Source organism: Bacillus rossius, chromosome 5, assembly GCF_032445375.1.
Source record: "Bacillus rossius redtenbacheri isolate Brsri chromosome 5, Brsri_v3, whole genome shotgun sequence".
Lineage (NCBI taxonomy): Eukaryota > Metazoa > Arthropoda > Insecta > Phasmatodea > Bacillidae > Bacillus > Bacillus rossius.
In genome coordinates this window covers 60,362,890-60,386,087 of record NC_086333.1, presented here as the reverse complement: position 1 = coordinate 60,386,087, position 23,198 = coordinate 60,362,890, and the positions used below count along the sequence as shown (strand labels likewise).

The window sequence follows — 23,198 nt, the reverse complement described above, 5'->3', positions numbered from 1 at the left end:
AAGGTACCGTCAAATGGGGTTACTTGGGACTTCAGTTCAACTTGGGACAGTTTGGACCCACAGTCTATAGTCTTTATAAATGTATACTATCATCTTTGAGATTGCGCCAAAATACAACAGACAGCACATGTAATGTTCTACTTTGGATTTTTAAACATTTTCATGAAATATTAAGGTAGGTGTATATGTTATGTAATATTAACTAAATGTGGCTTTTTTTTCTAATATAATTGGCTTAAAAACTTTGTTAACAAAAGCTTAAACAATGTTATTTATGAACTTGATATAATTACTTACTTATAACCTCACTTCTTAGCAAGCCAGGACATGTATTAGCTATCGTTTTACTGTCAACTTGAGAAAATAAAATTACTCACTAAATAAATGTGTGTTTTTGGGGTTACTTGGGACACTGTCCCAAGTTATACTGGTTTCATTTCCTGTTCAAATCAATGCACTAATATCGACTGAAAGCAAATATATTGTGTTTGAGTCGCATATGATAATATATGAGTGCCTAAATTATGAACTCGTTACTGCATCTTCACTTGAGTAAATGTGGTTATTTCAATGCAGATTTGTATAACAAATAGTACTGATATTGGTAGTAATATGAAAAATTGCACTTTTACTATTTGGCACTTAGCTTCACAATCAAGTAAGGTGTTAAAATTAATTGTTTCTGGTGGAAGGCCATTAACATACCTACTAGCAATTTATGTTTTTTTGTTAAAGGTTCAATCTGATGCCACGGCAGTACGTTCGGCAGGTTGGGGCCCGAAAATACCATGATTTTTCGGATGATAATTTACAGCATGCTTTAAATGACATTAGAAACAATGAATTATCCTTAAGGAAAGCTGCAGCTAAGTATGGTGTACCGAAGAGCACACTTTCTCGTAAACTTACGGGAAAAAATATGAAGAAATATGGCCGCCCATGTGTACTTTCATTAGCTGAAGAAGAAACATTAACTCATGCCTTACTCAAAACAGCAGATTGGGGTTTTCCGATGTCAGAATTTGACACGAGACTGCTTGTCAAAAGTTACCTCGACAAGGCTGGCGTGAAAGAGCCTAGATTCCAAAATAACATGCCTGGTGTTGACTGGGTTAAAACATTTCTAAAGAGGCAATCCGAGCAGCTGAAAGTGAGGATGAGTGAAAATATTAAGCGAGCCAGGGCTGCTGTGGATCAGGAGACAATCAAAGAGTACTTTTCAGAGCTGGAGGTGACACTGAGGGACATTCCCGCTCAAGCTATCATGAACTATGATGAGACAAACTTGTGTGATGATCCGGGAAGAATGAAAGTTATTGTTAGACGAACCTGCAAACACCCAGAACGTTTAGTAGACTCTTCCAAGTGTAGTGTGTCAGTCATGTTCGCTGGAACAGCCAGTGGACACACACTGCCCCCTTACATTGTCTATAAAGCTGATCACTTGTATCAAACCTGGATAGAGGGAGGACCTCGCTGTGCTAGGTACAACAGGTCAAAGTCAGGGTGGTTCGAAGGCCCAATTTTTGAGGATTGGTTCATCTCTTTGGCATTGCCATACTTTAAGACTTTAGGTGAAGGGCCAAAAGCCATAATCGGAGATAATCTTTCAAGTCATATCTCTATGTCAGTACTTGAAGAATGTGACAGAAACAACATAAAATTTGTACTGCTGCCACCTAATGCAACTCACCTGTGCCAGCCATTAGATCTAGCGTTTTTCAGACCATTAAAGGTCGAATGGAGAAAAGTGTTGGAGAAATGGAAGAGCAAGCATCGTGGGACTATACCAAAAGACACTTTTCCACGGCTTTTGGCACTGTGTTTGAATAATCTTTCTGAGAGAGCAGGTGAAAACTTGTTAAGTGGCTTCAGGGTAAGTGGAATCTATCCCATTGATTCCCAACAAGTTTTGAGAAGGCTACCTCGAAAGATTTCTGAAGGAAACAATCATTGGACCGCAACTTTTGAAGAATTTCTACAGAAAAAACGGACTTCAGAGACACAGACACGGAAAAGGCGAAAGAAAATTCAGCTCGCTGCAGGAAAAAGCATTTCACCTCAAATGATCAAAGAAAAGGCCAATAGTAGCAATAAGAATGTTCACCATCCACAGCCTAGTACATCAGATTCCAGCCAAAGGAAACATACCGATAAAACTAGCTCAAGTTCATTTGTCACGCAGAAGAGAAAAACAAAGAGGTGCAACAATGAAGACTCAGACACGGAATCTGGCAGTGACAATTTTTCAGTTCACGATACAAGTGACGAATTGGATTTTGAAAACTATCGAGCAGAAGTGCTTAATGACAACACCGATGAAGAATCTAATGACACATGTTGTAAGGAAGCAGATGTAGAATCTGAACATGTGGGTTGTGAAGAACCATTGGGACATATCCAGCCAAACATAGATGATTTCGTGATAGTTAAACTTTTATACAATGAAGGCACAAAGAAACAGAAAGAGAAGATGTTTGTAGGACAAGTCCTTTCAACAAAAAATGACGAAACCTATCGGTGCAAGTTCTTACGATGTTATGAAGGAAAACAAACCAGTATGTTTGTGTTTCCAATTGTTGATGATATTGCTGATGTAAACGTACAGCAAATCTTGAAAGTCATTTTCCCAATTAAGGTCATGAGTAGGGGCAGATATTTGTTCAATGTACATGTTTAGTTTACTTTGAATTATTATAGGTAAGCATAATTTGCACCTTGTTGATGTCAAAAGTCAAAAATGATGAATTTGTATATTTTTATGTGTAATTTTTTTTGTTGTATGAATAGGTAGTTGAATTTTTATACTTTTGATGCTCTGCTAATAATTGCTATTTCACACAAACTTTTATTTTACCATCTATTGATGTCCTATGTAACCTCAACCTTGTGAAACATGGACAGATGATCTTAAAAATAAAGTTTTATATAAAATTTTAATAATGTCCCAAGTTACACCAACCCAAGTGTAACTTGGGACAGTGGAAAAAATATATTTTTTGGGCAATATAAAAGCATACACATAAATTAATTGATGGAATTTAAGATGTTCATACTGTCACTGGAGTTAGTAAAGTGTGGTAATATTTGTAGCATTTACCAATTCAGTTTTACAATCTTTTAAATAATTAAACTGTCCCAAGTAACCCCGTTTGACGGTATGCCAAAACACTGGGAAAATCATCAAATTTACAGATGTGGCCCCAACCCAGGAGACAAGTAGTTAAGAAAGTGTACGATCTAGGTTCTGATATACAAGGTTTGTCGGAAAAGTTTCTGATCTCAACATGAAGATAGCAGCAGTCGTCAACAAAAGTTGGGGAATGTGTTTGCACGTGCTTTGAAATATATTCTCTGTAATTTCAGCCATTTTGGATACACAATTGATTTTTAACATTCCTTTGTATAAGTCTCTGCCTTCTCATTTGACAAAAATCTCTGTCCTCCAAGTCCAACATTTTGCCTAGGGAACAAAAAAATAGTAAATGGAGTCTAGATCTGGTTAATAATAGAATGGTGGTCAAGGAGTCCAAACCACAATTTGTAGAGTTTCATCATGGCAACCACTGAGGTGTGAGCTGGTGCATTGTCTTGGTGAAACAAAAATTTATTTTCTGCAATTTCTGCCTTCAGCTTCTCAAGTAATGGTCATGTTTTTCCTTTTTCAGGATAATTCATTAGGACAACTCAGTGACTATCGTAGAAAACTGTCACCATCACTTTCCCAGCCAAAGGAACAGTCTTTATTTTTTTTGGAGCCGATTTCCCCTTCACAGTTGTTTGTGTCGCAAATGTTCATCGTCACCCAAGCTGGTACGGGTACGTTTAAATTTAGCTGCCCAAAATACCACTCTGGTAAATGATGGTGCAGAGTCTCAGTACATAGCATAAAAATAGTCTTTAATTTGAGTAGGTATATTGGCTTTCAAAAATCAAATATTTAATGACAGGTCAATACTCAATTTTCAATTTTTTACAAAAACATTCACATCGACTCATGCAAACAATTGTTTAAAAAACAAATGCACGTCCAAAATCGCTGAAATTTTGGAGAGTACATTGCAAAGCATGAGCAAACACATTCCCCATTTTTTGTTGACGAGTGCTGTCATCTACTGTTGAGGTGGGAAACTTGCCAGACAACCCTCGTAGTTGACTGAAGCGTACGTGAAGGCTCGGGTGGTGTGCGGCACAGGGCAACCTCTGCTACGTGGACATCGACAGCCAGAAGATCCAGCTGCCCGAGGAGCTGCCCAGCTTCCCGCAGAGGAGCGAGTTCATCGCAGAGCTGGTGGAGCTGCTGGGGAAGTACCGCGTCCCCTCGGGTCGCGTCAGGTCAGTACCCAGCCCCGGGTGCACCACTCCTTGTGAGGGTACCCGGCACGTGCCAAGTACGCATCGATGGGGACTTTCATCAGACTGGCTAGTATGTGATATGGTTCAATATCTTTCAGAAAAAAATCATTACATTTTATTTGGCCTTTTAAAATTATTAGACTTTTTATGATTTTAAAAGACTAGATAAAATTAAAAATTTTTTTTCTCAAATCATTTTAAACCATACTATGCAGTAGCCACCAGCATTGATTTAAACCCAAAAATGATGTTATTTATTTCATTTGGTTCTCCCTATCCATATTGCGTAAAAATGTTAAAAATTCAACTTTGCCAGCTAATTATGCAAAGAGGATTAACTATATATATATTTATTTATTTATTTATTTATTTATTTATTTATTTATTTATTTATATATTTATATATTTATATTTTGTTGAAGTCTGACCACTCTAAAAGTCTACAATTTTAACAGTGCTAAACGTAAAAAATTAAAATAATGACCTGGAATGGCACATATACCTACCCTTAAGGGAGAAGAATCCTTAATTATTTTACTTTTAATACATTTTTTTGTTCATGATTTAAATGAATTCATAATATGAACATATTTAGTTGTTTATAAAATGTTTTTTCTACTACAGAAGTACTTAATTAATGATTTTATGAACTTAAAGGCTAATTTTTATGTTAGTTTTAGCATCTACTGAAAGTATTCAATTAAGTGGGATACAGTTTTTGGTTAGCCGTTCGTATGTAGCCTTTGTATTTAAATAAATTTTTGTAGTGTAGCAACAATAAATCAATAAATAATATGGTGTTTGTTTTCAATAACCTACCCTAAAAAACTCAGGTTTATAGGGTCTTGGAAAAAGCTAATTTTTATTGATTACATGAATTATTTACTAAACATAAAGTATTTGAAAACAATGGCTACATACAAACGGCTAACCAAAAACTGGTTACGGTATACCACATGATTTAATGCTTTCAGTACATGCCAAGACTGGCATAAATTATTGCCTTTAAAAGTTTATAAATACCATAAAATAAGGACTTGTCAAGTAGGAAAAAAAAAACATTAAATATTTAAAGCAAAATAATTTAGCATAACAACACATGACCAGTGGCGTAGCCAGGATTTGTGTATGGGGGGGTGTTAAGAAGCATCCCACCCCCTCCGTATTAAAGCGGGGGGTCCGGGGGTCCTCCCCCGGGGAAAATTTGGCTTTTAAAGTGTAAAATAGTGCTGTTTTAGCAGTTTTCGGTACTTAAATTTAAATATTTTACTAATTTTTAATATGAAATTTGTTTGAGTGATGAATAAGAAATTTAATTAAAGATTTGGTGCTAAGGGGGTGGGGGGGTTTGAACCCTTAAACCCCCCCCCTGGCTACGCCCCTGAACATGCTCTTAAATATGGATGCTGGATGACTCCTCCCTCACAGCGTGTAAGGGCCGGGACAGGGCTGTAGAGGTGTGTGTGTGGGTTGTTGCGGCCAGCTCGTCGCCTCACGTGATCAGCTCCCCCGGCGCGATGACCTCCAGCTGCACCCTGCCGCCGGGGCTCAGCTTCCAGCGGCGCAAGCACTCCTGGTCGCACGACTCCGACTCGGGGGTGTCGGACACGTCCAGCGCCGGCGGCTCACCGCAGCTGGACGGGCTGCAGAGGCTCGTGGCCATCGTCCGCAAGACAGGTGACCGCCACGCCTGGGACTCCATGTCCGCCGCCGGGGGTCTCTCGCGAGTTGTTCCGCGCGTCCGTCTCTCTGCTGTGTCCAGGGCCGGCACGTCCGTACAACGAACTAGGCGACCGCCTAGGGTGCCAAGTAGCTGGGGGCGGCGCAGCACGACACATAACAGCTCATATAATATGTTTAACGATTATTGAAGCTAGATGAAAATGGAATTTTGTAATAGTTTGGAATGTCTATATTGATATGAGTCATTATTTAAAGTCCACGGTGACCTATTTATGATTTGTAATAGTAATAAGTAAAAAAGTATAAAAAAACACAAGCCTGCTTATATTTGATTGTTGACAAAAACATAGGCTTACGTGATGTATTTTGAGGCAAAGAAATTTTTTTTTGGGGTTTCCGGCGGGGGGGGGGGGGGGGGGGGGGTCATTAAGGTTTTTCGCCTAGGGCGCCAATTTACCTTGCACTGGCCCTGGCTATGTCAGTCGGGACGCGGATGAAATGGTACATCCTTTTAATGATTCTTGCAGCAGGAAAGACTGTTTTGGACATAGGCCATTGCTGTTTTGCACTGTATGTCATAGAGGAAACCTGAAGAACGTCCCTCATGCATGTGTTCTCCATGACTTGCAGTTCAAAATTTGAAATGGTGTCAAGTCCAAAATAACGGTTTAAATCAAAGGTTTCATGTCTCTTAAAAAATGGTTTAATGTTAAACAAGTACAAAACTAATAGTTCTTAAAATCTGTTTTATCAAAATAGTCTCATTTTGACTGAGACATGATGCACTTATACAATGAAATCATTAGTAATTAAAAATGTCTAAAACAAAACTTAGAAAGATAAAAATAAATATACAATGTGTGTGTGTTATTAAAAATGTGCCAACATCATTTATGTGTAAAGATGTGTTAAAAAGATGCGAGATCAAACATTGTGTATATTATTTCCTATCAATTTAGTTCATACGTTTCGGCACAAATTTCATACTAATTAAATTACATTCAATGAATTTACCATAGTAAATAAATATATGTATATTATTAATAAACCTGATTTTCGAAATTTGTTTTAAATTTTGTCAACTTGCTGATTGATTTCAGGATTTTAGTTACATTTAGGTGCTAAATTGGGTGTTAACTTGCATTTAAGTGTTACCTGTTATATTGACATGCTTGCGATGTTATGATATAATCTTGTCCCTACACACTAGTAATGGTTTTAAAACTCCCAATTACTGGTTTAGACATATCACTTTTAGGTTTAAACGTATCATTCTTGTATTATCACCCCATGGCATGTCGTTCTCAAAATGTGAAACCTTTTTCCAAAATGGCTTTGACTCTTTGACAGTCCTACTTGGCACTTATGATGTTCTGATCTTACTCCTTACTTTCTTCTTTTTTGTATTTTCCAGCATTAGGTAATCCAGATGGTTAGATGTTCAATGGTAGTGGCTGCAGCCAATGCCAATATTTTTGCTTCGTCTGAATTTCAGTTAACTTAGTGGTCAGTTTCCTTTCTATGGTCTTTCGAACATGGTCAGGAGCAGGGCAACCTAGGAAGATGTGTTCCAGAGACTCATCTTCTTTACACATCTGATACTTAGGGAGTACCTTGTGGCTAAATGTCCAATATCAGCCCTTACAGCAAATTTTGCCACTCTTCTTGAAATGCCCTTGTAGAATTTGCCAACATTAGCAACATTTATGTATGGCTGAAAGGTGTCTTCTTGTTACTGCGCACTTTTCAGTTACTGCTCTGTGTTGCGAATACATAAACTGGTACGTACATTGCTCGTTATACTGACAGGTATGTTAATGGCATGCTCAGGAAAATGGTTCCACATGTTGACGTACCCCTTAATGAAGATTCAAATGTATAATTTAGCTGCCACTGGAACTGGTTTATAGTGTTTTCAACAAAGTAGAAATAATTGTAATGGTAGCATAATTGTACGTCTAATTATTTAACTGTGGCTAGTGATAAGCTCATATGTGTCATTTGACCCTAAAGATATCAGTAATATTTTGATTTGTTCACAAAAAATTTTTGAGTGGGCCTAAAGTTTACGTTAAATGTAACAATTTTTATTTTCGAATTCAAATAGCTACTCGCAAAGATTTTCTTAGTCCAATGGTTAAAGCTTCAAAATTTTCGTTAGTTAACTTTTTTTCAAAAAAATTTAATAAATAAACATTGAAATATGTAGTTTGCCAATATATTCGCAACATTTTGACACTCCAATTTAAACAGTTTGCAAAATATTTCACATTCAGGGGCCAAGCATTTCATTGTCGATCCCACGTAATTGTACGCCATATTCTAACCCATGATGGTTGACATACCTGTGACGTCAGCGCAACAAAATTCACGTGGCCGACAGTCACTCATTCTACACCTCCCTTTAAACATTCGTGGGGTGGACGCAACCCAGTTTGACATAAATGAAGAGGTGGCTGCATCCACTTCCGTCAGCCCTAGGCCTCGAGAAACTTGTCGGCGGGCGATGCACGTGCGTGTGTGCTGTGTGCGTGCAGGTGTGAACCTGGACGGCATCGACGGCAACCTGGTGTCCTCCGGGGGAGACGGCCCGGATGACGAGGAGGAGCGGGAGCTGACGGACCACGAGCGGTACGTGGAGGACCTCAAGTTCAACAACGCCGTCAGGGAAACGTTCCTCAACAGATTCGTCCACATCTTCTCCGCGTACGAGCACTTCGTCATACAGCCCAACCAGGTGTGCCACTAGTAGGGGTTTGCGAGTATACATACAAAAAAATATATATATTCATGAATATTATTATATTATATTTATTTAAAACTGAATATTTTTTAAATTATTAATTACCAATAAATACACTAATTGGTGGGAATTGTTCACAAACAATTTATAGAAAAAAATTTAATATATATGAAGTTACGATGATTTAGTTAAAAATTTTAATTTGTATTCAGGAACATTTTTTATATGTAAAAAATATTCAGTGATTATAATTTAAAATTATTTATAATACTCTACTTTTATGTATGTAATTATTTGGATAAACAAAAAATTTTCAAACTTCTAATTTTACTGGTTTAAGAAAATGCATTGCCAGGGTTTAGTTTTTATTTTCTTTCATTTTACACCTCTAAATTATGGTTCCACATATATTTCTCTCTTTTCAATTTTTCTGAATTTTTAATCAATCTCCTGAAAGGTGTGGGGGGAAAAAAAGTTTCACTCCTGGTTAAAATTCACTTAAAAAATGTTTGATATTTTATTCAAACTAAAAAATTAAACATATTTGTAGAATCCTAGCCACCAGCGACTTCTCCTTTCGGCTGGGTGCATTTATGACTGAGTTCATCTTCTCAATAGGTCTTTGCTTTAGCTGTTTCAATACAGAAGCGTTCTCCTGTGGTTCCATTCACATCATGTAAATTATATTATTTAAATAATGGGAAACCATCACTTCAAGACCTTTTTGCAGATTATTTTATTAAGTAAGTTGGATATTGGTTTTTTAGTGTTGAATATAAAAATTTCAATAAAACAGTATCAGAATTACTACGTATCAGGATTTGGCATATTAGAAGTGGAGAAAGGCTTAAAAATTTGAGGCAAGTTGAGTGATTAGTTTCATTTCAATCCAGCTCGAAAGTAGATTCAGTAAACTCGATCAGAGAAGACACTACAGTATTTTTAAAACTCAAAGCATACCGTATTTATCGCTTAATCGTCGCACATTTTATACAAAAATCAAGTTTGAAAAGTAGGGGTGCAATGTTTATGCGAGAAAAATAAATTTTTTTGTTAGGTAAAGTTTTTCATAAAAACAAAACCCATTCATGGAAAGTACGTTTATTTAAAAAATTAAGTATAAAAGAGCATGCCAAACAATTTAAATTAATCAGTCATGCAACAAAAACCTTTCTTCAACTTTAAATAGAAAACCAAAATCTGTAATCGGAATGCGAGCCTGAACGAACGCGTAACTATCGTCGTAGTACACACCACGAAAGAGTGCTGGCCATCTAATGTATTTAACTCGGCACTCGACAGAGAGTGTGCGTTGCATTCAATCGGCGATATTGATATTCGGCTATGTGTGCGCGCTCTATACAGGAAGCAACATAACCAAACATGAATGATGCCAACTAGCGCTGTCTACATTTTTTTAAGTGGTACACAGTGGGGATGCAAACGAACAGATAAAGTTTATAGCGTTTAAAATTGTCTTTAAAAGAAAATTTACACATCAGACAACTTCGAATTTCCGTTAATTAAATAAGTAAGTGGTAATGTCCCAATAAATTTTAGATTTCTACTTTAAAATACATCGTTTGATACGGAAAAAATACCCACACAAAGCACTCGGAATCTAATAGCGGGACCAAAAACATCATGCAACGTTTATGCGAGAGGTTTTTTTACCCAAATTTTGACGCTCTAAAATATAGGTGCAATGATTATGCGATAAAAGAGGGTATTTCACGTGTGCAATGATCATAAAATCACTAACCATAATTTTTGCAAACAATACGGAAACCTCATTTACATTCTCATTATTTATGTATTCTTGCAATTGAAGAAGTTTTCTTTTATTATATTATTCTACGTAATTTCTCTGCCCCCAAAATGTACATTCCACTATTTACGTTTTAAAACACTGTAAAACAATGTCATTATGTCAATATTCTGCAAAAAACGTAGCAACGCTGTAAGTGATTGGTATTGTATATTTATAATTTTTTTATTTCTTTGTTCATATATTTCCCCAAAATGTGGGACAGCTTTGTGCTTGTGCTGCCTGAGCATCCAGGCACGAGGTTGAATCGCAAACGTCCTTGCCGGGCGACGGCATTGCAGGACAAGGAGCAGTGGCTGAGCTGTCGCGACTCCATGCAGAACTTCGACAAGGCCACGTTCCTGTCTGACCAGCCGGAGCAGCACCTCCCGTTCCTGTCACGCTTCATCGAGAGCCAGATGTTCGCGTCACTCATCGACAACAAGATCATGTCCAATTGGGACGAAGTGGACCCCAACCTGAGGGTGTTTGATCGCAGGATCCGCCTGCTCAGGTGCCTTCTTCATGCTCGCCACTGTAGCTGTGTGCGAGAAACCACCGTACATTTCCTACTTACACTGGAAAGCTTCGTAATCCGGCTGTACTTACCATATTTGCTCTAATATAAGATGCCATTGGTTCTAAGATGCATCTCTTTTTTGATCCTCAAGTTTCTCTTAAAATAATTAATCCACAAGCATAAGATGAACTTTAATTTAAATATATAACACAGTAATTGGTATTCAAAGTTAAATGAAGCAGACTTTAGTTTCTAATGCTGTTTGGTTTCATTAAACACCTTGATGTTAGTACCACATAAAATTTAAGTATTTTAAGCAGAAGAATTTATAGTATTATGTTTTACAAATTTATAAAATTACTGTATTTAATGTAATCAAGTCATCATTGATTCTAAGATGTACTTCTTTTGTAGTCCTTAAATGTTTCTACAAAAAAAAATATCTTTGAGTTTCAGATGCTCTTAAATTTAAATTGGTCAGCCGAAAGATGACATTGATTGTAAGATATGGAAGGGCCCCAAAATAGTGCATCTTAAAATCTTAAAATTGAGTATATTAGGTTTATGAGTTGCGGAATTCTGCTTCTGACTTTCAGGATGTCAGGAGTGTATGCAGAAGTTCACTTCTAGGAATAGAGTTGGGGGGGGGGGGGGGGGCTTTGCTTATTGTTTGCTTTCAAGTTCTTTCCTTTTGTTGGTGGGAATTACAGAATTTTTATAGATTTTTTTAGTGTTGCAGGGGGAGGGGGGATAAATACCTTCCATCCAGGAATGCAACAGGGGGGGGGGGGGGGGCAAGGGTATTTTGCCCCCTCTCTGAAAGGTTGAAGTGGGGGCAAACGGGGGCAAACACGGTGCTGTGTAATCAATTTTTAGATTATAAAACTGCTTAAATAGCACCATTTTCCACCTTGAAATACAAATTTTCCCGGGACCCCCCCCGCTTCAATATGGGGGGATCGATGATTCTTTATAAAAACGTATATTCCCCCCCCCCCCCCCCTTTTAGGAAATTTATTTGTCGCGCCCCTGGCTGTTATGTGTCGTGCTGCGCCGCCCCCAGCTACTTGGCGCCCTAGGCGGTTGCCTAGTTCACCTGTACGGACGCGCCGGCCCCCTGTTTCAAGTTCTTTCCTTTCGTTGGTGGGAATCACAGAATTTTTATAGATTTTTTTAGTGTTGCAGGGGGAGGGGGGGATAAATACCTTCCGTCCCTCCCCCTGCTGATGGCGGAACGCCCGGTCAACCGGCGGTGTCGCGTTGCGACAGGAAGCGCTTCGGGGACGGGCTGGTGCGCACGCCCAGCTACGAGCCCTGCACCACAATCAGCGACTCGCAGCGGCTACTGGAGAAGCGTCTGGCCTGCGCGGACCTGGTCGCGCCGGCGCCTCAGGAGGTGCTGCCCTCGGCCGACCCCCCGCCGGCACGCGCGCGGCCCGGCGCCAGCTTCCCGCTGCTGGACGCGGCCGTGCTCGGCAAGGAGCCCGCCTCCCACAGGTCAGCCCAGCGCCAGACACACCGACGCTCCCCCCGAAACTAACCGACGTTTCGAAAATCACACAGCAGCGCCCAGGGACGTCGGAACAGGAGGGGGGGGGGGGGGGCAGCAGGGGCGAGTCGCCCCCGTGCTGTCATGCACGGGGGAGGGGGGGGGGCGAGATTAGCATTTCGCCCCCCCTCCTCCTTTTCCCAGAATAAATATTTGGTCCTAGTAGTATTTTTCTCAACCAGATATTTTAACCCATATTTAATACATACTACGTCATCAAATTCATGGAATGCTAAATTTAATATTTTGGTTCAGAAACTCATTAAATAGCACAATTTTGCGTCTAAAATTCCAAATTTTTCCGGGGGAGGGCCACCCCCCCGCTCTAGGACTGAGGTAAGTGTCATACATCTTTTCGCCCCCCCCTACTCGTGAAAACGTTCCGACGTCCCTGGCAGCGCCATGGTAAGACATTCAACCCACATTCTGGTGGACCCTGATTGAAATAACTGTCTGGCCAACCTGATACACAGTGGAACCTCATTAATAAAAATCCTACTAATGCAAAACCACCATTAATACAAAGTGTTCTCACAGACCCTAGAAATCACGTAGAAGTTATAGTTGTAAGTAATTTATTTAATACAAAAGTATGGTTGTTATTTAATACAAAGTTCTAATATTTTGAAAATTACACAGCAGTGCCATGGTAAGACATTGAACCCGCCTTCTGGTGGACCCCAATTGGAATATAACTGTCTGGCCATCCTGATACACAGTGGAACCTCATTAATAAAAATCCTATTATGTAATGCAAAACCATCATTAATACAAAGTGTTCTCACAGACCCTAGAAATTACATAGAAGTTATACGTAGTTGTAAGTAATTTCTTTAATACAAAAGTATGGTTGTTATTTAATACAAAGTTCTTTTAATCATCAAAGGAAACAAAATTTATGTAGTAAAGTATGATTAATACAAATTATCTTAGATTAAAGATTGAATATGAAGTTTCAGCTAAAATAATACTGATGCCGTTGTTTTTGTTCATACAAGAATAACAGTTATAGTTACTAGAACGATTGCCTTAAAATTCACCTGTTTCTTAGAAACAGCCAAAAAAATAAATAAATAAAATGTAAAAATATATAAAATAATCAAATTCACCACTCAATTTTTTTTTTTAAAGTTTAACATTATGATATCTTGTAAAACAAGCATCCGGGCATAAGGAATGTTGCAGGATGAACACATGAAACAGGTACGCTTTGGTTTACAGCCCTCAACAAAACACACAGGCACTGCCTCAGAGTACTTGTTCGCTTCCCGACCTGAGGATTCTTTACAAAATAGTATTTTTTATGCCATCAAGCAATCTTGTGGCAGTATTCTGCACTGATTGCTGAGCTCATCACCAGTCATTTAGCAACTGACGACTATTATTTTCTATGGGATTTGTAGTCATGCTCTCAACGCACTGTAAGAGAAAGTCTACAAACTTAGTACACCTTACGCCAGTGTGTTTCATCATCACTACAAATGCATTATATACGCCCATCAGTAACAAGTGGAGTACTACATTTTTTGTCCACTTGACTGTGTTTCGAGCTGTGGGATAATATTTCACCTTCATGTACACGTTGTAACTTACTACAATCTCTGATTCCCTGCAATGTACTACGTCACTAGAAGAGCCAGCCTTCTGTTTTCTCGGTTTGACATCACAACCATAGCAGCTGTGTGCATGGTTGAGATAAGCTTCACAACTTGCTTGTCCTTCCAAAATAAAACTCTTAATATCACCATCTTGACGAAACACAACTTTCTCCCAGTTACAAATTGTGGTCAGTAGCAACAAGATCTTTAGGAGCACCACAGTCCTGACGAAGTGTTTTGCATGTGTGTGTGTGTGTGTGTGTTGACACCCACGAGCCTTTTACGCAGACCTACACTGTTGAAGAGACAATAACCTTTGCCTTTCAGGTCTCCCAACAGATCAAGCATTGTTTCAGGAATGGTTTTGTCGTCACCTGAATATACTGAAAATGAATAGCAATAGCCACTGTCAGCCTCGCACAAAATACAGAGTTTTATGCCATTTTTGTCAGGTTTGTTTGGCATGAAAACTTGGAACTTGGCTCGACCTCTCTAGGGTATAATGCCCTCATCAAGTGAGAGCATTTTCTTTGGTGTGTATGCTGAGCAAAATTTGTTTGCAAACAAAGCAATGGCCGGTTGAATTTTGGTGAGTTTTTTGTTTGGATCTGCATCAGTGTTGTCACTGAAGTGCAGAAACTTGCAAAAGTTGAAGAAACCTATTTCTGCTTATTATTTTCTCAAAAAATGGTGAGTGATAAATCTCCGTAGTCGTTCAGTAGTCTGTCAGTATTTTACTTGGCCCAGTAATGAGAGGCCCAAAAACTGCCACATTTCTGTTTCATTTACTGGTTTCCAGTTTTTGAAAGCAGAATGAGGGTTTATGGTACCCTGCACAAGAAACTGCTGTTTGTAATAAGCATTTGTTTGTGTCAACTCATCCGTGAAAAACAATTTTAGGTAATCAAAAGGTCTCTGAGGAGGCAAGATGCAGTTACTCAGGGGCTCTGGGGAAGTGATTTTCACACTACTCACACTTGTGAATGGGTTATTCACAGGCAGTTGGTCCGCTTTAGTCCAATTATCAGACGTAGAACTGATTTTTAAAAACTTTTATTTATTTATTTATTATTATTTTTTTTACTTTTTTTTGTGACTTGCGCATCATTTGATGAACCGGGACCATCACTTTGATATTAAGACAATTCTGATGAACTTTCGGACTCGCTAACATAATCAACGCATGAAATATTACCATTAATATCCATGTTGTCATTTTCCTCGCCTGAACCATCAAAATTATTTGTTCCTTGCAATTTTACATGACCGCAAAACCTCCATTTGTTGGCTGACACCATATTACTCAAACTGACAAAAATAACTCAATTTTACGCGTGCTTGTTTCCATTGCTAGCCAGTAATTGAAATGCAAATAGCTGGAATCAGGTTGAAACATCATCTATCACCGCACCGCAGCATAGATAGATCGATCCTTGCGTATTTGAGTTGAACAAATGCAGTCCTTGCACTGTTGTCGCAAATGTGACATACTGTACAAGTAAACAGAATTCCGTGCGTCGAATTTGTGACCCTTAGCAGTTGATGCGTTAAAACTTGTTTCAGATATTACAAATGTGATGCACACTGTTTAAAAAAGCTTGTGGAATAAACTAGTTATGTTGCTTAGTGGAATGTATGAAATCAGCAGCAGAGATTTTCTATGCTTGCCTCAGTTAATTTGTAGTAAAAAAAAGCTCTGAAAGTTGAAGAAAAGTCATAAACTTATATCTCTGCTATTCATTCGACAGCCTGCAAATTAGTGGTGGGATTCTCGAGATTGTAAATGCTGCCTGAGCGACGAGCAGGGATGTCCGTGTGGCAGGAGCCGCAAGCGTAACGCCCACCGACACCGCAAGGAGCGCCAGCCGGACGCGAACTGTGACCCCAACCCCGCGGATGCGCAGCAGCGCAACGGCAACGTCAACGTCGTCCCGCCGGTGACGACGGACGGCAAGACCCCCGCGAGCGTGCGCCAGCCCAAGATGAGCGCTGAGATGAGCCCTGCGCTCATCGCTCAGACCAACTGGACCTTCGTCGAGAAGCTTCTCAAGGTTGGTAGTTCCCTCTTGCACATTACTTAAATTTTTTTTTTTTTAATATTTCATCAGCAAGAATTTAGTAACCTCATACAAAAGTACTTGTTATATGTGGTCTCGATTATTAGCATCAGATGAGGCCACGTGTTGCGTTGAGTCATAAATTATTTACGTAGTTCTTTAATGTAGGATGCGGGACGCTCACTAACGATCGCAAAAGAAGGATGGCTTCGCTAGACACAAAGGAGAAGGAAGTTCGTATTGCATGTTAGTGCTCCAAAGATGTCTCATGGTATATTATTTGACTGAGTAATGGTTGTTTATTTTTTTTTATTTCCACCTGGTAGAAAAAATTGCAAGTGCTGATTTAGTAACAGAAATTCTCGAATAAAATGTTCGTTCTTTCCCAGAGAGTACCATGTTTTTTGTTTTATCAGGTGTCATGTTGTGAAGAAAATAAATACAGTACTGACGTGAAATGAGATTCTAAATACATAGTGACAGATAGCATAGGAGTAGAAATGGGAGTGCTTATTAGCCAAGTGAAATGTGTTTCCCCTTTCTTTTAAACTCAAAATCGAAGTTTGACCCTGCTGGGAATTGAACACATGTTTCCCTGCTGGAAGGCTATTCATAATTATGTAACCTGTACTACTGTGATTCTCAGTTATGAACAATGTAGAACTGTTTAAAATATAAACAAAAAAATATCTGCAAACTTTGTTGCTGCTATCAGGATATTATTTATAATATATATATATATATATATATATATATATATATATATATATATATTTTTTTTTTTTATGTGAACTCAGAATCATATATAGGCCACAGTGGCATACTGCTATTGTCAAAAACAAACAGTTCTCTGTTTTTGAATTTCGGTCTCACTGATGTTCCAGACTTTTTAATAGCATTTTTTTCTTTTTGCCATTGTTCACAGGATTAGAAGACTTTTATCGAAACATAATCAATCCATTCCAAAATGACCTCAGACCAAAAAAAAAAAAAATGGAAAAAAAAAAATTGGAAAAATGTTGGTTAAGCTGTCTCTTCTGTAAAGATGTATAATATTTGGGCCTTTGTTTGCATGTAAATTAACAAAACTGAATTTCTTTCTTTTATTGTAAAAATGATATTTTGGTCTCTGAAATGGTTATTCTGGCTATAAGGATAAACCCTTCTTGCCACAGATATTGAGTCTTGTGGAGAGGAATGAATCTGTTAGTACACGGTGTTGCTGTGTTGTGTGGGAGAAGGTGAAACACCGGTGGTGTTGTGCCGGGCGCAGGACGTGAAGAGCAAGACGAAGCGCATGCTGGTGGAGAAGATGGGCACCGAGGCGGTCGAGCTGGGGCACGGCGGGGAGGGCCCCGTGGTGGGGGTGGAGGAGAACACGCTCATCGCCAGCCTGTGCGACCTGCTGGAGCGGGTGTGGTCTCACGGCCTGCAGAACAAGCAGGTGAGGGGCGTGCCCTGACCTACCCTCAACATTGATTCTTGTAAAGTTTGGGTTTTGAGAATATAAAAAAAAAATATTTATTCATGTGTTGTGTTTGATTTTGCAATATTTGTCTTTGCATTCCTTAGATGTTTTTTTTTCTACAAGTCCTTTTTTTTTGTCCTTTGGTGACTTCTGGCAGAGGTGATTATAAATTCAAGATTAAGCCGCATTTTGGGAAGAATGAGTAAGGGAGGGCCGCCCAGCTGGCGCCAAGAGGTGTTTAAAAGTGTTGACCTAGTTAGCTGTGGTTGGCCAAGTGACGTTTCACTTTATTTGCGAGAAAATTGCTGTAGGCTACCGCCATATTGTGCCGGAACTATTTCTATTATAGGTTGCCAGAAGTTATTGTAAGCTGTTACATAATGGTAAAGTAAATGAATTTGTGGTTTTAAATCTTGTATCTTTTTTTGTTAAGCTTATGTTACTTTGAAGTATATGTTCGGTTGAAGTAAGTGCAAATATTGACAGCGGAAGGATATGTAACTTTGTCTTTGGAGGGAGAGAGCGGCTTGTAACGGTGTATTGGGAGCTGTGAAAAGGTGGTGAAAATAAAGCTTTTCTTTTGTAGTAGGGTGTTATTAAATTTATTACTGCAGAGTGAGCCACTACAACGTACAGGTGCTTACTTCTGGGCTCGTAGGTGTGTGTCCATTCATGAAACTGTAATTCCAGCAGATCTTTGCTAGCTAATGTAAAAATTTGCATGCTACTGTAAATAGAATATATTTTTTGTTTTATGTTTTAGTTGACTTATTACATATAAAAATTAACCCCATGGTATCAGGAGTTGTAAGGAAATTAAATTAAAATTAATAAAGTCCTGAAAGTTGTACCGTGTTTTTATCGCATGATCGTCACACCTTTATTTAAGACATCAAGATTTGGAGATAAAAAAAATTCTCGCATAAACGTTGCTTGATGTTTATTAGATTCCTAGTGCTTTGTGTAGGTAGTTTTCCCATATAAAACAATGTATTTTAAAGTTGAAATTTTTGTAGTCATTTGGATATTACCGCTTACTCATTTAATTAACAGAAATACAAAGTTGTCTGATGTGTAAATTTTCTTTTAAAGACATTTTCAAACATTATAACCTTTATCTTTTCGTCTTCGTCGCCGCTGTGTACGCTTGTAAAAACGTAGCCAGTGCTAGTTGGCATCTTTCATGTTTGGTTATGTTAATTCCCGTATAGAGCATGCGCACATAGTCGAATATCGATACAGATAGCTCACTGATTGCATACAACGCGCGCACTCAGTCCGCACTTTCTCGTGGTGTGTACTACAACAATAGTTATGCGTTCCGACTCACGTTTGCGTCACAGTTTTGGTTTTTCTATTCAAAGTTGAACAAAATGTTTTTGTTGCATGACTTATTAATTTTAATTGTTCTGCGTGCTTTTGTATAATCTACTTTTTAAATTAACGTACTTTCCATTAATAAATTTTGTTTTTATGAATAACTTTACTTAACAAAAAAATGCTTTTTTCACGTAAATGTCGCACCCCTACTTTTCAAACTTGATTTTAGCATAAAATGTGCGACAATTATGCAATAAAACATGGTACGTTACGTATATATTTGTAGACACCCTGGTATTGTCTGCTGGAGGGTGACATGGAACATGATCCTACAGTAGAGCAGAACAGAATGTATAGTTGGAGTAAACTGCCACCACAATATTTCCCTGTTTCTTGCATGTGAAAATGTATGTTTGAGCCCACTTCTCCATCTGTGCTTTCACTTACCTTTGATGAAAACCATAGTGCAAATAAATGAATGATTGCTTCTAATTTTGTGGAATCTGTCATTTCCTTATATCACACTATAATTAAAGCTGGTTACCTGTAGTAAAGTTTCAAAATATGAGTTTCAAATTATTTTGCTCGGGCTATCAGCATATCTTAGGAATCGACTCAACACTACGTGTGGCATTAGTCAGTCAGTGCCAACTATTTTGGCTGAAAATCGGGTGTTTGATTTGTATGGTTAGATGTTCTGATTGCCATTCCTTCTTTTTCTAACCTTGAAGTTGAAGTTGAGCATTTATCATTAAGAGGCCGTGTCAGTAAATTTTTATTTCCAATATTCTGGTCTAGAAGTTCTCTCTTTTAACAGTGAGATTTAGTGGCTTATTCAACCGAAGTAACTGTAACCGCAGCGCGTGATAAAACTACTATACCGCCAGATTACTCGACGAAAAATGTATCTGGTTCCTCGACAATCTGAGAGGATGACAATCTGACCGGCGGCTCACTAGGAAATTGCGGATGCAGGGATTCAGAATCAAGAAACCTCACATTTACAACTGTAGTATGAGTCGTATCTAAAAATTTTAATACTTTAAATGTATCGGAATACAATTAATCTTCAAACATGTGGTAATTATTCTTTATCTGGATGTAATATTCCGTGAAAAATAATGGTAGTTGACATTAAAAAGTATACGAAATTCATAGTGTAACGTTTTAAAAGGATAATAACATAAATTCTTATGCTTAGATATTGCATATGCATTACACACAATCTAAATACAATCTCACTTAAGTCAGACTACCTAATTTTTTTACAATGCACCATCATACAGTTTAACAGAGGTAGGAGAACCTCTTATCGATGTTGTTTCAAAGAATCTAAATTTACAAATATTACTATTTATCTTATTATGATATGTATCTTTATGAATAAGAATTTACAAAAAAAAATGAATTGATTACATTACACTTTAACATTACAAAAGACTAAAACACTAACAAAACTTAGTTTTATATATTGTTGTAGCATATTAGAAGACGAAATAACTCACTAGACTAACATTAAGAGGGCTGTATCACAAATTTACTTTACAGAGGAGAAAATATCTTTTAAAGATATTTCATTACCTCATTGATTACATAATAATGCCGTTGATGTGATCGTAGATATAAAGTATTGAAAAATTAGATTTCATTATGTTTATGTAAATATTTAGAAAACGTTATTGCTTATAGATGCTCATTATTTAAATAATAAAGAATCTTTTACTTTTATGTACTGGACAAACAAAATACTTATAAGTTAATAAGCTTAGTTGAATAACATCTTCAATTTGTATTGAATTCAATGTACAAATTGAAAATCATGTACAATGAATGCAACTGATTGAATTCAATAAATATTTGATCTTGTGAAACGGCCATAATGGTGATGTAGATAATTATAGATACTCACATGCATTTTGAGAGTCCTTATAAAGCCTATTACAATTCTATAAGTATACATTAAAATGATTTTAAAATAGACATGTGTAATATAATTAAAACTTGTTTAAATAAGATCATAACAAAAAAAAAATGAAAATCCTTCAACAGTAAGTTATGTTTTATAAGATTTTAACAAAACACACATACCATAAGAGAATATTAATCATGCCACATAATTCAACACAAAATATTCATTCCAATAGGCGCTACGTAAAAATAACTTCTATTTTTATGCTGATAACTTTGCATTGTTTTATATATATCATTATTTCTAACTTTTAATATTCTCCACACATTAACTGAAATTAAGTATTTTCAGAGCCTTAGCAAGTGTTGGTCTGTACCACATACAGTTCGTACGATATCTCTACGTGAAACACATACAGTTCATTATTTGTAATTTTAATTATATTTCCATGAACATAATGAAATTAGTATAGGGCCTAGGTTGTTCACTGTTGAGTACTTCTGAAGTATTTTCATTGTGAGTTAACATACATACCAAATGCCATTCTTCCAGTAAAGTTACAAAGAAGACAACAAGATAATATATGTATAATATATATAATATGTATAATATATATAATATATATAATATGTATGTAGTACCATATTTTAAACCCCTATTAACTCAATCTCTTTTCTGGACTATTAAGTAATAGTTTTTGATTACTGTTATTTGTAACTTAAATAAAATGACAACTAACAAATTAGTAAAATATATAATTACGTGCGATATAGTGACAGGTTTACTTGGACGGCAAACGAATATAATAAAATGTCTATGACAATGTTAACTTTACTCATTATTATGGAAAGAAACAAAATGGGCAGATAAGCATATTCTACGCTGACATTTAAAAATGCTCAATTCAAAATGAACATTTCTTCCCGATGTCAAACAAAAAAGTTGTATGGTCGCGAATAATACATTCGTATGGCGTCACATCAGCGGAATATTCCCTTGGCATAAATGTGTGAAGTCTGTGACACAAAAACAAATGAACGAACAGCTTTTTTTTTTTTATCGGATGTGCAATCGGAGACCCTTGGGGTGGTTGAAGAGTGTCAGGTCGGTCGCCAGACCAGATAGTGAAAGCTCAGGGGCTTAGGATAGAAAAGGCCTATCTCCAAATTATTAAGTATAAATGTTGTCATGAAATAGTTAAAGACTTGATTACAACCAGGTTTTTAAACCCATCATGATCATGAAGACACTGATCGGAAGGTGATGTACAATACATTTCAATGGCCTTTTCAGTTTTTGCTAAATAATTATAAATATAAGCAAAATTCCACTGTATCTGGACAAATCAAAATATTGATTATATTTTTTTCATCACAGAAATAATATATGATATGATAACTAAATTTGAAAAAAGCGGTTATGTTAAATGTATTGTATACTTTCAGTAGGCAAAATTTCTGGCCCCTACCTCTTATAGACTTTGAGAAAAACTGCCTTTTAAAATAACATTGATATAGATAGGAGCGCAAATTTGTGACACGGCCTCTTAAGTATTGGATCTTGCTATAACTTTCAAGGGATTTTTTTTTTTTTCTTAGTTTGAAAGTAGTACCTATTTATTATTGAGCACCTGGTAAATGTTTAATTTATGACAGGGGTTGAAAAGATACATTTTAACAAATCCAAATACAAGTTTTGTATAATAAGGCATAATTGTTTGTGATTGTATAAAAAGATTTTGATTACCTAGTTAGTTTTTGATTTCTGATAACACTTAGTCACTAGATTTTTAAGTACGGTATTGTGATTTTTGAATGGATAATGACCTTTTTCTTACAAATGAAATAGGGGAAGTCAGCGTTGTGGTCTCACCTGGTGAATTTCCAAGAGCTGGAGGAGTGCAACGACACATCGAAACCAGTCGACCCCAACTTCCTCACGCCTGGTGAGCGGTCGTCTTCAGATACTTCACCTACTGTTCCGATCTTGGAGATGGTTGTTTGTTTTGTTTTCGGGTTTAAGTGAGGTTTATTCAGTTTTCCCGGCGCATGGCACAAGAAATTTATTAAATTTAGAAGAAAAAAAAGTAAAAAAATAATAGTGTGCAGGATTTTAGTCTCATGATCAGCATTTTCGTTAGACTGAAGTTATCCAACTTAATGTTTGTAATATACTTCTTTTTTTTTTT

General features: G+C 37.3%; 1 protein-coding gene across 2 annotated transcripts in view; it reads left to right on the top strand.

Annotated features, from left to right (window-relative positions):
• Nucleotides 1-23,198, top strand: part of LOC134531870 (DENN domain-containing protein 5A) — a 160,993-nt gene that overhangs the window by 105,661 nt on the left and 32,134 nt on the right. For both annotated transcript variants that reach the window (XM_063367876.1, XM_063367875.1), the window contains exons 7-14: nucleotides 4,196-4,335; nucleotides 5,840-6,033; nucleotides 8,577-8,776; nucleotides 10,892-11,103; nucleotides 12,379-12,606; nucleotides 16,079-16,307; nucleotides 17,587-17,757; nucleotides 22,859-22,955. In XM_063367876.1, coding sequence (XP_063223946.1) covers nucleotides 4,196-4,335; nucleotides 5,840-6,033; nucleotides 8,577-8,776; nucleotides 10,892-11,103; nucleotides 12,379-12,606; nucleotides 16,079-16,307; nucleotides 17,587-17,757; nucleotides 22,859-22,955 — 1,471 coding nt within the window. The remainder of the gene's footprint in view (nucleotides 1-4,195; nucleotides 4,336-5,839; nucleotides 6,034-8,576; nucleotides 8,777-10,891; nucleotides 11,104-12,378; nucleotides 12,607-16,078; nucleotides 16,308-17,586; nucleotides 17,758-22,858; nucleotides 22,956-23,198) is intronic.